The following is a 13,566-nucleotide window of genomic DNA, read 5'->3' as shown; positions in this document are numbered from 1 at the left end:
CAACATCTGTTATTGATTAGTTTTAAATTTGTTTTACAAAAGTTTTAAAGAGTTCACACGTTTTGGAAACCTGTGTTGACTTGCAAAGAAGTTTTTTTCTATAAAAATCAGATATTTGAAACTAATTATAACACTTCATAAGTTTTCAAAGGTGTTGAAAATCTGCGCTGAAAAAAAAAAAAAAAAAAAAAACTTGAGAGAATAACCGAACTGGCATAAACGAATGAGAGGCATGCTCGTAGTACACGTGTATGCCAATGGTTTGTAGTTATCTATATTATTATTTTTTGTATTTATTTTTTTTATTAACCCGTGTATCACACGTTCTAACCTAGTAGGTTTATATGTTCATTCAAATTCTCAATTCTAATATTCCGCTTTTAATATTAATCAAAAGAATTAGTTCTAATCAACAATAGTCTTGTCATTTTTTTAATTGGTACAGATTCACAATCTTCCATTTTATTACTTTTAAAATACAAATACAAATTATTCTTACTAATATACGTATTTTAGGAAATTTTTTATATCTTATGAATTCATAAGATATGTTAATATGTATATTACTAAATTTAACTTTTTTTTTTACTTTTCGGCTACCTGTGTCACATATCCTAGTAATTTATATTGTTCATCATTTGGAGCAATTTGTTGCAATTCCAAAATACGTTACAGAAAGAGTTTATTAATCAACTTTCCATTGCTCGCTACAGTATGAACACATGGAACACGAAGAACAGTATTTGAATAAAGGTTTTCGGTTATTTGGCTCGTGTACCAAACTCAAGCCCAAGCCCGCGAATCAGAGCCATTATATCTATGATATGCTGAGGTCAGTAAGTTCACAAGGGGATGAGTAACCGAACAAAAGATGATGGTTGCATGTAGAAACCGCCCCAACGGCTGTCTTGTTTTAACACATCAAAAGAAGAGCCTCACGAGTTCGACCAAGCAGGTTAAGCGCGGTTGCAGCAATGTGATGCCCGGTTAGCCCCGCTAGAGCAAGCTGTTCCATTGGTGATGCTTGCTCCACATAGTTGTCTGGTAACACAATCGGCCTCCACTGCAAAAGTTCCATATGTTTACGCAAGATTAAGGTTTTATAACGAACAAAATAACAGATTTAGCAAAATGGAAACATGAATCTATCGTCATGTTCAGAATGAATGACAAAACTACCCTCAAATAATATTAAATTTATAAAAAAATAAATAAACATAATGATTGGTTGTTAATAATACCTAAAAAATATTTGGAAGATCTGAAATGATCCTGATCCTATCGGTCAAGCTAAAAATCTATGAAAATTAAAGATGCTCGGTTATGATAAATAACAATACAATGAAAACAAAATACCTTGACTGATCCATCGAGTTTCCCATCAAGGGTTATAAATTGTGCAACATGTGATCCAAAGCCTCCGATTGAGCCTTCCTCAACAGTGATTAAGAATGAGTGATTTTCACATAGTTGTCTAACGAGTTTAATATCAAGGGGTTTGCAGAATCTGGCATCGGCAACTGTTACATGGATCCCGAGTTCGGAAAGAAGGGACTGAGCTCTAAGACAATTCTGGACCATTGATCCGTATCCCAACAAAGCGATGTCTTTACCCTCTACAAGAACTTTTCCTTTACCAATCTGAACAAGAAAATCATCATCATCATCATCATCATCGTACTCAGTATATCCCACCAATAGCAAAGCTATGGTAGGGTCTGAGGAGGGTAAGATGTAGACAGCCTTACCTCTACCCCATGGGGATAGAGAGGCTGCTTCCGGTGAGACCCCCGGCTCGATAGTAGTTTTGCATCAAGCCTTGGACATATTACATAAGGCACATAGCACTCAATCATCGGGACGCCGGCTGATTGGTGCATGTACCCTTGTCTTTCGGCTATCAACGCCACCACATGATGCCTGATTAACCTTCCATCACTTTTAACGTTATTTTCACAAAATTAGTAAAATAACGTCAAAATTAGTGCAATTTTACTTTTGCCCACCCGAGGGTTCACACATATATACATTATATGCGCGCACCGCAAGCAGGGCACAATCTGAACAAGAAAATATAATTTCAATTATTGTTTTACCTTTTGAAATGTAATATATAATAAACATACATAGAAGAGTTTCTGGTTTGAATTCTTTCTCAGACATAACTAACTACACACCAAGTATTTATAAGTTAAAATTAAAAATAAGAAAAAATGTTACCGGGTCAACCAAACCTGCTTTGACCAGATTCTTTACACAGCCCGGCCATTAAGGGTGTGCGTGGTGTGGTTTTAGGCTAAAACCAAAGTTTTGATTTTTCGTGTTTTCAAAACCGTCAGGTCTCGGCTTTGGGTTTTCGTTCAATTCGGTTTTGGATTCAGTTTTTTCGGTTTTGCTAAACGGGCTAGTAATTTTCGGGCCAAAGAAACTTGAACAATGATATTTTGAAATTGGGCCTAATATTTCTAAAAAAGATAAATAATTAATATAGCATTGCGCATTTTGATCTATGATATTAAGAGAAAAGACTCACACGTTTAAAAAGATTTAATCTCATCCAAATCAACAAAACATAAGCAAATGATGTTAAAATAATATATATATATATAGAGAGAGAGAGAGAGAGTTGATTTCTTTTAAGAACCACTTTGAGTTTTAAGAACTCGAAAGAACTCAACGTAACAAAAAAAAAAATTTTGAATTTTTTTTATGCATACGTAATATATGTAGGTTAAATGTACGTAGAAAAATTACATAATTTTTTACGCACCGAGTCGACTTTTTACATAGGTGTAACGGACGTTTAACTCAGTGTAATTACTGTACATCTTTATTCTCTCTCCTACTTAATTTTTTAATCAAATTTAATCTTAACCACATAATCTAATCTATTTAATTAAATGTGTGGTTAAGAATGAAGTTCTTAAGTTCTTAAAACTCAACAAGGTTCTCAAATTATCCCTCCCCTATATATATATATATATATATAAGTTCATAAAACATAAACGACTTTAAAATCGGTTTTTTCGGTTCGGTTTGGTTTTTCCGTTTTTTCACAAAATACAAAACCAAACCAAAACCAATATTTTGGTTTTTACTAAAAATCAAACGTGAACCGTCAGTTTCTAATTTGGTTTGGTTTTTTCGGTTTCGAGTCGGGTTTTTTGATTTCGTGCACACCCAAGTTTTTGGAAATTTGATATTTTTATCTGAGAAGAAATTATATTATTAAGTCACAAGGTTATTAGTAAGACGTGAAATGCAACAAGAAATATGAAATTTGTCTATTTAAATTTTTTAACCCTAATTTAGGCAAACAAAAGATTTTACCGAAACTGGCATAGTTTGTATACCGTTTTGGATAGCTTTTGATTACAACTTCTATTTGAATGCTTTAGACTTAATGAAACTTAACTCGGCTCAAATAAAGCCTATGTATTTTTCCAAATAGCTTTAATATCCAGTTTAAAACTGAATTACAGAAAAGACCAGTTTCATTAATACATGTATATACATTTCAAAACACAGTTTATTTATTTTTCGCTTAAGTAAAGGTGAAATTTCAACTCATTTACCTACCAATCAACCAGTTTTGTTTTACCCCTAACGGCAGGTTAAGCATAAAAATTTCCGTAAAGTTTAAAAGTCAAGCGGGTCAAACGAGTTGAAGGTCGTCTCAAATCTACTGAAATGCATTAAACATGCAAAATCAGATTATTAGAAGAAGATAAATTGTAATTGTAACAGTATAAATCTCTGTAATCGTATTTAACATATTAATTATCACTAAACTTCAAAAACACAGATAAAAAGAGTGTTGTGGGACCACGCAACCAATTACCTAACCCAAGAGGTGTGTATAGGTTGGGTTGGTCGGTTTTGGGCTCAAACCAAACCAAAAACCCAAATTTTGGTTTTGCCATTTGTGATTCAAAATTCTGGGCCAACAATTTGACCAAAAAAACAACGATTTTGGAACATATATTTTTTTAATTAACAAATAATGTGTTTATTATACACTAGGGACAAAACATTTAGGTTAAACCATTTTTTAAATTCTTATAAATTACATAAAAACTAAAATCTACAAATTTGATTCAGGGTTGGGTTTATTTAGGTTTTTATTAGATGCAAAACCAAAACTGAACAGAAAGTTATGTTTCTACAAAAACATAAGTTATACACATCCCTACAGCTAACCCATGCCCAAACTGTCCATTTCTCCACCTCCATTGGAAAATGAAAACTGAAAAACCTCACTTGGCAATAACAAAAACCCTATAAAATTAGAGTTTGTGAGAAATGGATTAATATGTGACCTCAATGGGAACTCCATGGCATACAGATGTGTTTGACTTAACAATAGCCCCTCTAGGATATCTGAAACAGACGGGCCGATCGTCAATGCAGGTTGCAGTTGCCACCATGTTAGCAAGCTCCACCTCATCAGAAGGCGCCATAACTATCATGTTCGGTAAGCATGACATAAATGTTATATCAAATGATCCAGCATTTGTGGGCCCATCCGACCCTACCAAACCCGCACTTGGAATCACAAAACGTACTGGTATCTTTTGCCTATCTACATCATGAACCACCTAAACACATGCAATAGAAACAGGATCAATTATACCCTATTTCTGTTTCAGAAATTAATGAAAATATGTTTGACAATAAAAAGAACAATTATATCAAATATTCAAGCATACAAGTATAAATACAAAAAAAAGGATCAACATAGAGAAAAATAGAGGTGGCTAGATGAGCGGGTGAGGCAAGTTGAGTGACGGGCTAAAACAGAGTTCAAGTTAAAACAGGCTAAACCAAATTTAAACAAAAACCTAAGCAGTTAATGCGGAAAAATATTGGATATCAGTCAAGGACCGATATTTGAGATATCGGTTATCGAAGTGGGATATCGGTAACTTTAATATCAAGCAAAATTCTTATTTATAGAAATTTAACACTAATAATCCAATATACTCTTCTACCATTAACAAATTAACCTTTTGCAACTTGCAAAACACTAACAACCGTAGCATGTTGGAACTGATTAAGACTTAAAACACTAAAATTTGATAATTAAAACTTAAAACACTGATATCGGGAATATCGGTGATATATCGGTCCAAAATCGGTCTCGCCAATATTATCGGTACCGATATTTACCAAGGAACCAATACCGATATATCACCGATATATCGTCGGGGATATCGACTGCATAGACAAAACTAAGGGTTTAAGTTTATGTTTTCGTAAAAGCCAAACATCCGGTTCAGTTTAGGGATTAGGGTTGGTTTTGCATGTAATTAAAAGCGAATAACTGAACCGTGTACTTTCGGTGTTTTCTTTTTTTTTTCTTATTTATAAGAACATTAATAAATAGTATAACCCAATATTCTAGCCCAAATGTATAATAATTTAGGCACTGCTTTAAAAAAAATAGCCCAAATTCTTTTTCGGCCTAGAAATTTCAAGCACAAATGGCAACACAATAAAAACCAAATTAAATCCAAACTAAAAACCCAAAAAAAACTGAAACAGACTAGTTTTTAAGTAACTCTAGTTCAATTTGACCCCAAAACCCGCCCATGCACACCCTTAAGTTTTAGTATTGTTCAAAATAGTTTTACATGCCAACACATGTTAGGCCAACTTTTAAAACTCATTACAAATAGTTGTAACGCAATGATATTGATTAGAAAAAAATTACAATAATAATAAAATATATAACATATAAGAAATAGTGCAATTTTTTCTTATCACCTATTTTGCTAGTTTAATCACAGCCAAAAGCAATCCATTCATAAGAAAACTGCAAGTTGTCGAACAACTAACAACTTCAAGTATGTAACTTAACATTTGGCATACACAATCAAAGAACTCATTATACACAATCAATTCAATAGAGAATGTTTTTCTACCATTGAGTCTGTGAAGAAAAGAAACCTGATCATATGCTCTTTGAAGAAACGTAGACGGTATTATACAAAACGGCTTCAATCCACCACATGATAAACCAGCTGAGAACGTGACTGCGTGCTGTTCCGCCATCCCGACATCAAATATCCGGTCCGGGAATTTATCGTGAAATAATTTAAGTGACGGTTCCATTCCCGTCCCTGTTCCCGCAGAAACCACCATAATATCTTTGTCCAGCTGTGCTTCCATGGTCAACGCCTCCCCAAACCAGTCACTATAAGTTTGGGTTCGGTTACTCGGTTGTGGGTCCGAATCATAAGGATCTGTTTCATATAATATATTATAAAAGTTTAACGTATCAAATAGAACAAATATGATTTAGTGTACTCCCATTATGGAGTATTTAGTGGAGAAGTATATTGAAGTTTAGACTTAATTACATAAATGGAACATATTTGAGAGACAGAATAGCAAGAAACTAGTCTTTATGTTTGCATGTTTTTTCAGTGGTTGTCCTTTAGCAAACTAAATGACAGAAAACATACTTTATGTTTCAAACCCCTATCACGTTACATCCTTTGCCACTAACCCCGTAAATTTTTCTTGTTAAATCCGATTATGTGCAATCCACATGAGGTAGTTTTGTAATTTTACAACTTATTTAATAATTAAAACAAAAAAATAAAAATATATAACTCTCTCTCTCTCTCTCTCTTTTCTCTCTCACTCTCTGCCTTCGGTTTCAACCTGCAAACCAAAAGACACAATCCACCTAATAACCCAAATTCCTCCAAATCAAACCCTTAAACCCCAAAACCAACTCACACTTCCTCTCTACTCTCTATATACCTTCAAGAAACCATCACCGGCCGTCGCCACATACCACCTATGGCCAAATACCACCAACGGCCACCATGACATACCACCACCGGCCACCACCAGCTGACCACCAGGTCTGTGTCGGTAAGGGTTTCACTACCCATCTCAAACCCCTTATGTTTTCTCTGTTTCATGTTTTCCCCCAAATTATCAATTTTTAGAAACACTAGAACCCAGATTTGTTCGATTCTACTTGCTCGGCGGGTTTGAGCATTAAACAAAGTACCTGAGGAGATTTTAAATCAGCAGCAATGTATATAAGAGCGACGTGCCGACAGCAGCAATCAACACCAAATCGGTCCACCGGAAGTTGACAACGATGTGCCATTTGTCTTACTACTAATCCGACAAGCCGGTACGGAAAACAGCGTCTCCGGCGTTCTCTGAGGAGGAAAACAAGCGCCTCATTCGTAACGACGATTGAATTTGAAATGGGTTCGGTGAATCAAGGAATCCTATGTGGTGGTAAGCTTTTGTGCCAAGACTGTGGAAAGTTGGATTCATTTTATGAGAGAAATACGTGGGCAAAACAATTCCCGGTAGATGATAACAATTCCCGGTAGATGATCGATGGTGTCGAAGATTCTATGGTAGGGTTTTTGCTTGGTGATGATTGATGGTGTTCAAGATGATAATCAAAAGAGGGAGTAGAGAGAGAGAATCAAGAGAGTGAAGAGATATGAAATGGAATGTTTTATTAAATATATTATATTTTTAATTCATCATCATCATCATCATCGTACTCAGTATATCCCACCAATAGCAAAGCTATGGTAGGGTCTGAGGAGGGTAAGATGTAGACAGCCTTACCTCTACCCCATGGGGATAGAGAGGCTGCTTCCGGTGAGACCCCCGGCTCGATAGTAGTTTTGCATCAAGCCTTGGACATATTACATAAGGCACATAGCACTCAATCATCGGGACGCCGGCTGATTGGTGCATGTACCCTTGTCTTTCGGCTATCAACGCCACCACATGATGCCTGATTAACCTTCCATCACTTTTAACGCTATTTTCACAAAATTAGTAAAATAACGTCAAAATTAGTGCAATTTTACTTTTGCCCACCCGAGGGTTCACACATATATACATTATATGCGCGCACCGCAAGCAGGGCACTAATATTTTTAATTAATATTAGTAATTTTTTGAATATAGGAAACGGACTAAAATTCCCTCATGTGCCTTGCACATGACCAGATATAACGAGAAAAATTAACGGGGTTAGTGCCAAAGGGCGTAGCATGATAGGGGTTTGAAACATAAAGTATGTTTTCTGTCATTTAGTTTGCTAAAGGACAACCAAGGAAAAAACGTGCAAACATAAAGGACTAGTTTTTGCTATTGTGTCTATTTGAGAAGAGAGATTAAATGTCAATTTCAATCTCAAAATGATCAAATCACGATTTTAAGTCGAAAAACTGAAAACATATATATAAGTTACAACTAAAACTTAAAATCCGGTTGCAACATGGTAAATATGGAAAAAAATAAATAAAACTAAATTCCCGTCACAAAACGGTTGCAAAAAAAATTAAAAAAAGAAATTAAATAAAAAATTTCATGTATGTCTCAAAAAGGTCACATATATTAAAAACAAACTAATTTAAAAAATAAACTTCGGTTGTAAAAGGATTACAATAAATTGAAAAAGATAAATAGTTTACAAATAAAAAAAAATCGGTGCAAAACGTTCAAAAAAATAAAAAACAAGATTTAATTATACAAATATGTTACATACGGAAAACCATAAATGACAAACATGTTACTTTTCAAGGTTAGACCAAAACTTGTTATTGCCAAACCTAAGTTACCATTTGTGTAATTAACATTGTAAAACGAGTAAAGATGGTATAAAATAAAAGCACATGCCTTGGTTGTATTTTTTAGGTATCCCGATTTGCTTCTCCTCTCGTGTTTCTTTATCTTCAGTTGTTATAACATGAACCAAAACGGGACCCGTTGAATCCAAGGATGCCACTTGATTAAGAACACAAATAAGGTCTTCAATATTGTGACCATCCACTGGGCCGATGTAATATAAACCGAGTTCTTCAAATAGAGTTGACCCTGGTGGACCGAGCATACCACGTGCATACTCATCCACTTTGGCCGCCCATTCGTACATACCCTTACCAATTTTCTTTGTTAAACCCTACAACATGAAATCATAAATTGTATAACTGTATTGAATCATCAAAGGTAGTTATTTCATTATGTTACATCAAAACTATCACATGCATGCTATATGACAAGACCAAACTAAAGAAAATACTAACATGCTTTCTAGGGGTGTAAATTGTGTCAGGATGGTGGGTTGAATTATTCAACCGTAACCTAACCGATATACTTATATGTGTCATGCAAACCCACTTCAAATCATGCCGTGTTCGGGTCACCCCATTTTATTTTCATTTGTGAATTTGTGAATATATAAGTAATGCCTAGTGACTCAGTTTCAATTTAAACAATTAACTACTACAATTCCCGATTCATATGAAACCATTTTGTATTTTGTGTTATTTTAATTATTTTTGTGTACTTATCGCATTCTCAATTAACAAACCTCGGTCTCTAAACTTAGCTTGAGATTAAAAAGCGATTGGGAATAATCGAAGAATGAATAGCTAGAACTAATAAAAATAAAATTGTTGCAAGTGAAAAGTAGATAAAAAGGCTCAACATGGAAATTAATTTCATTTTTAAAAGTTAATAGGTATTTGAAAAATTAAAAATAAAAATACTTAACATTAAATGTGAACACTTTACATTTCTAAAATCAAAATATTAACTTCTTTAAAAACTCTTAAGAAGGTTAACAAGCCAACCACTTTTTAGCAGGGCTTGTTTGTATTGACCCAATTCTTAAAACAGATCGTGTCCGGGATGACCAGTTTAAGAAAACGGGTCGTTTTAGCCCAACCCAAAACCTGTGTCTTTTCCGTGTCGTGTTTAGATCATGTCAGATATTTCCGCCCCTAAATTGCTTCCGAGGTGTAGGTTGTCCCCAGCAGTCCAATAAGACTCAGTTTAACCCTGGATCAATAACCCTAAATAAACTTTTAGTACTGTAAATACTATCAACATATATTTTGATTAAGAAACATCAGTGTTGCCTATTTTACTACTTAACCCTAAATAACGCAAGTCTTCACACGGTTAAGATTTCCCAACATAATTGCATGATGTAAATAAATCAAACTTAATATTACCACGGTTCAAGAGTTGCCTACATTCACAGTCATTGCTAGGATTCTTAATAGATCTTGCATACATTTTGTAGGGCATGCAAATAGTAAAGAACCTTTTCTAAGAATATATTTAAATAGAAATATAAAATTGTTGTGAACAGAGTGTGAGTCACTTGATTTGAAAAAATTAATACCTTAGCGGCTTCTCGAAACTTCCGGAACAATTTGCTAGACTGCAGCTTGCTAAAAGCACTTGAGAGTGCATTAATTGGTGTTTTAGGGGCATCCTCTTGTTTTGAGTGTAACGATTGACGCCTATCATTCAATATCACAACCATATCTGAATCCAAATATCCTGAATTGCTCATAGCCTCATAAAGTTGGCCCGACGTAATACTTTCATTGTTTATAACCGCAACTATGCGTTCTCTCTTCCCTTTAATATCCCGTGCAATTGCCATTCCTATGCATACACTAACCATTTCACATTTTAAATGAAATTCATAAGAAAATTCACTTGCACCAACTTATGAATTTAGTATCTTGTTCACTATTTATGCATTTCCATACCCTGAAAGTACTTTTTGTAGTATACTTAAAAAATAAAATGGAGAATTGCATATATACCCTTAGAAAGTTACCTAAATATCGCATATACCCAAAACAAATTTAATATATCAAATATACCCTCTCTTAATAATTTTTGAACTTATACCAATTTTACCTTTTTTTCAAATTCTTTTAGTAGTATAATTTAATGAAGATCAGCTGGCTTTCCAAATCACTTGCAAAATCTCTAAATCGGTTTATTTTCTTCTCAGTATACAAGCATATGTTTGTGTACTAATATTTAATTTTCATTTCTCTTGTGAAATAAAAAGTATTGTATTTTTGTCCTTTACGTTTAAAAAATTACGCTTTTATAATATTACTTTATGAACTCTACCCTTTGTATTAAAATCACAACAATCTTATTATGTTAAAAGCCATATTTAAACTTTTTATAAAGAATAAACTAGTTACACAGATCCTGTAAATGAATAAAATTAACAATCTTATTATGCCAATTTTGAAATAATAAAATATACCCATTATTGCATCAGGTGTTTTATATTTTTTGTTACCTTTTTTTTTTGTTATACATGTTATGAAATAAACTTATAAAAGAAAACTGGAAAAAAGATAATGACTTGTTTGCTGATAGATAAATATAAAACCTTTTAAGGTAAAAATTGGATAAATATGAAATTCTAATGCTATTAGGAAAACAAGTTTAGAATGATCATATTCTTAATTATTCTTTATGAACTGGATAAATCTATATTTGACTTAGTTTCTAAGGATATATATAATATCTTGAGTTTATATTGGGTATATATGATATTTTAGAAGTTTAGAAGGATATATATGAAATTCACCCTAAAAAATAGAAAGAAAGAAAAAAAAACTGATATGTAATGACCCAGGGTAAATAGGTAATTTGTTATGGAACTGCATACTGCATACCCTGCAGTTGTGCATGTTTTTGCAAGCTTGAATTTTTTACATATAATGATTAAGTGGATCGAGTGTATAGAAGCGAAAAAAGACGGGACAAAGATATACCAAGACCAGCAGAAATACTGTTGCATCCATGGCCTGCCCCAAAGGAATCAAATTCACTCTCGGAACGAGAAGTAAAACCGGAAATACCGTTCTTTTGTCTAAGCGTATGCATAACAGACCGCCTTCCGGTAAGAATCTTATGTGCATAAGTCTGTTAACATTTTTAAACAATTAATCATCATTAAGTGTATCATATCCTATCATTAAGATGATTACTTTACATAAATCTAAACATAAGAAGAAAGAGTTGTGGGTAAAAAGGATCCTGATGATCTTTGATGTTAAGTTGTAAAAGCAGATGCTATTAATAAATTGTAATTCGTAACTGGAATCTGAACTTCATTCTTAAACTGCTAGAATATTGAATATTGTTTTTAATTAGGGTTATTTTCACGGGTAAAATGCTAATGTGGCTAAAAGATTTATAACAAGTTTCATTGAAACTTGCCCAATTTTAAACCTACAAAAGGCCGAAGTTGCAAGATCAGGCTTGGGCGTACAGGGTCCCTATTTAGCATGTGTCCGAATGTAAAGGGTCGGGTCGTGTGACGTGCACTGTTTTGTCCAATTTCTTAAAAAATGTTGGAAATAAATAATATGCCACTTATGATTACAAGACCAATAGTATTGGAAGCAAAATCTAAAGGTTTAAATAAAGTTATTTAGGAGATTGTATGCAATAAAAATAAGATTTGGAGATAGAAAACTAAGCCCTTAATATTGGTGTTCGTTTGTTTGAACATTAACCAAGCAAATGATCAAACACGAACAATTGAACGAATGGGGTTTTCTTATTAATGTTCATTCATTGAGAAAACTAACTGTGTTCATTAATGTTCGTCATTGGTTACGAAAATGAATGTGTTCGTTTTCCATGCGTTGCGCTTTGCCTAAGCATCTATTGCGCCTTTGACAAGTATGGTATAAACGAACCGTCCATGAACCAGCATAACTGAAGAATAAAACTAAAATAAAACCAATTAAAAGTAACATAAACAAACTAACACACACAAATTTAAATAAACAAATCAGACATGTGTTGATGCTCGCTCGATTGACTAAATGAACAAAAACTTGTGTTCGTGTTCATTTGTTTGTTAAATATGCAAACATAAATGAACGTTCGGTTAGTTTACAGACCTAAAGGAAATAAGCAAAAGATAGAGTCTTACTTGATCTCCGGCATCCCACAATATCTTATCCATGGGAGCAGAAAAGACATGGTGTACAGCAATGGTCAACTCCACCACTGGCATGCTACCTTTGACCGACTTTTGCGTTTCATTTCTTATAAAAGTCAACTCTGAGCGAATATCATCAGCCAGTTGTTTCAATTCCTACACATAACTCGATAAATGAATGATTGCCATAATTGCAAAGCAAAACAAAAACAAATGAGCAGCTATTAAACCACCTTATGGGATAGGTTCTTTAAGTGCATAGGGCTTTCAATTGTATCAAGAATTGGTGTCGGTTGCTTCTCTGAAAACATATCGCCTATTCCAGGTAGAGCACATAATCGACCTACACATCCCTGCATCCATCAAACCCAAATGAAGGTAAATGGCACCTTGCATTGATGGTTAAAATGTTAGTGATATAGACGGTTTTTAGCGTATAGGGGAGGGATAATGAGAAAACCCTTTTTCGTGAGAAAACCAACTCATACAACATTTATGTAGTATACTGCGGTGTATATACATATATGCAGTATACCATACTACATATATGCACCATATGCAATACACCATACTACATGCATGCAGTGCTAATAGCATATATATTGTATAATATACGGCATATAAGTAGTATGGTGTTGCTTTTGGTTTTGAGTTCAGTTGGATAATTATTTAAAAGAATGGAATCCTGCTGTTGTAACTGTAGAAGATTTCACATCAGTTGAAACTTTCGCCAATTTAATCACACTTGTAATAGAAGTAAGTATACAGATGACTCCAAAGAGGCGTAA

At 33.8% G+C, this 13,566-nt stretch overlaps 1 protein-coding gene across 1 annotated transcript; it reads right to left on the bottom strand.

Moving 5' to 3' along the window:
• Nucleotides 1–913: 913 nt before the first annotated feature.
• Nucleotides 914–13,165, bottom strand: LOC143599105 (putative 1-deoxy-D-xylulose-5-phosphate synthase, chloroplastic). The gene is made up of 9 exons (XM_077077150.1): nucleotides 13,012–13,165; nucleotides 12,770–12,934; nucleotides 11,598–11,748; nucleotides 10,187–10,455; nucleotides 8,674–8,956; nucleotides 5,950–6,245; nucleotides 4,320–4,598; nucleotides 1,357–1,641; nucleotides 914–1,063 (listed from the first exon to the last, which is right to left on the bottom strand). Exons 1-9 carry the CDS (start codon nucleotides 13,135–13,137, stop codon nucleotides 914–916), a joined length of 2,004 nt encoding a protein of 667 aa, XP_076933265.1. The 5' UTR covers nucleotides 13,138–13,165.
• Between the last annotated feature and the right edge of the window lie 401 nt (nucleotides 13,166–13,566).

Source organism: Bidens hawaiensis, unplaced genomic scaffold (assembly GCF_021521415.1).
Source record: "Bidens hawaiensis isolate Kalapana, Puna unplaced genomic scaffold, B.hawaiensis_p1.1 tig00051503_1, whole genome shotgun sequence".
Classification (NCBI taxonomy): domain Eukaryota; kingdom Viridiplantae; phylum Streptophyta; class Magnoliopsida; order Asterales; family Asteraceae; genus Bidens; species Bidens hawaiensis.
Note: the sequence above shows the minus strand (reverse complement) of the source record. Positions and strands in the feature narration are given on the sequence as shown.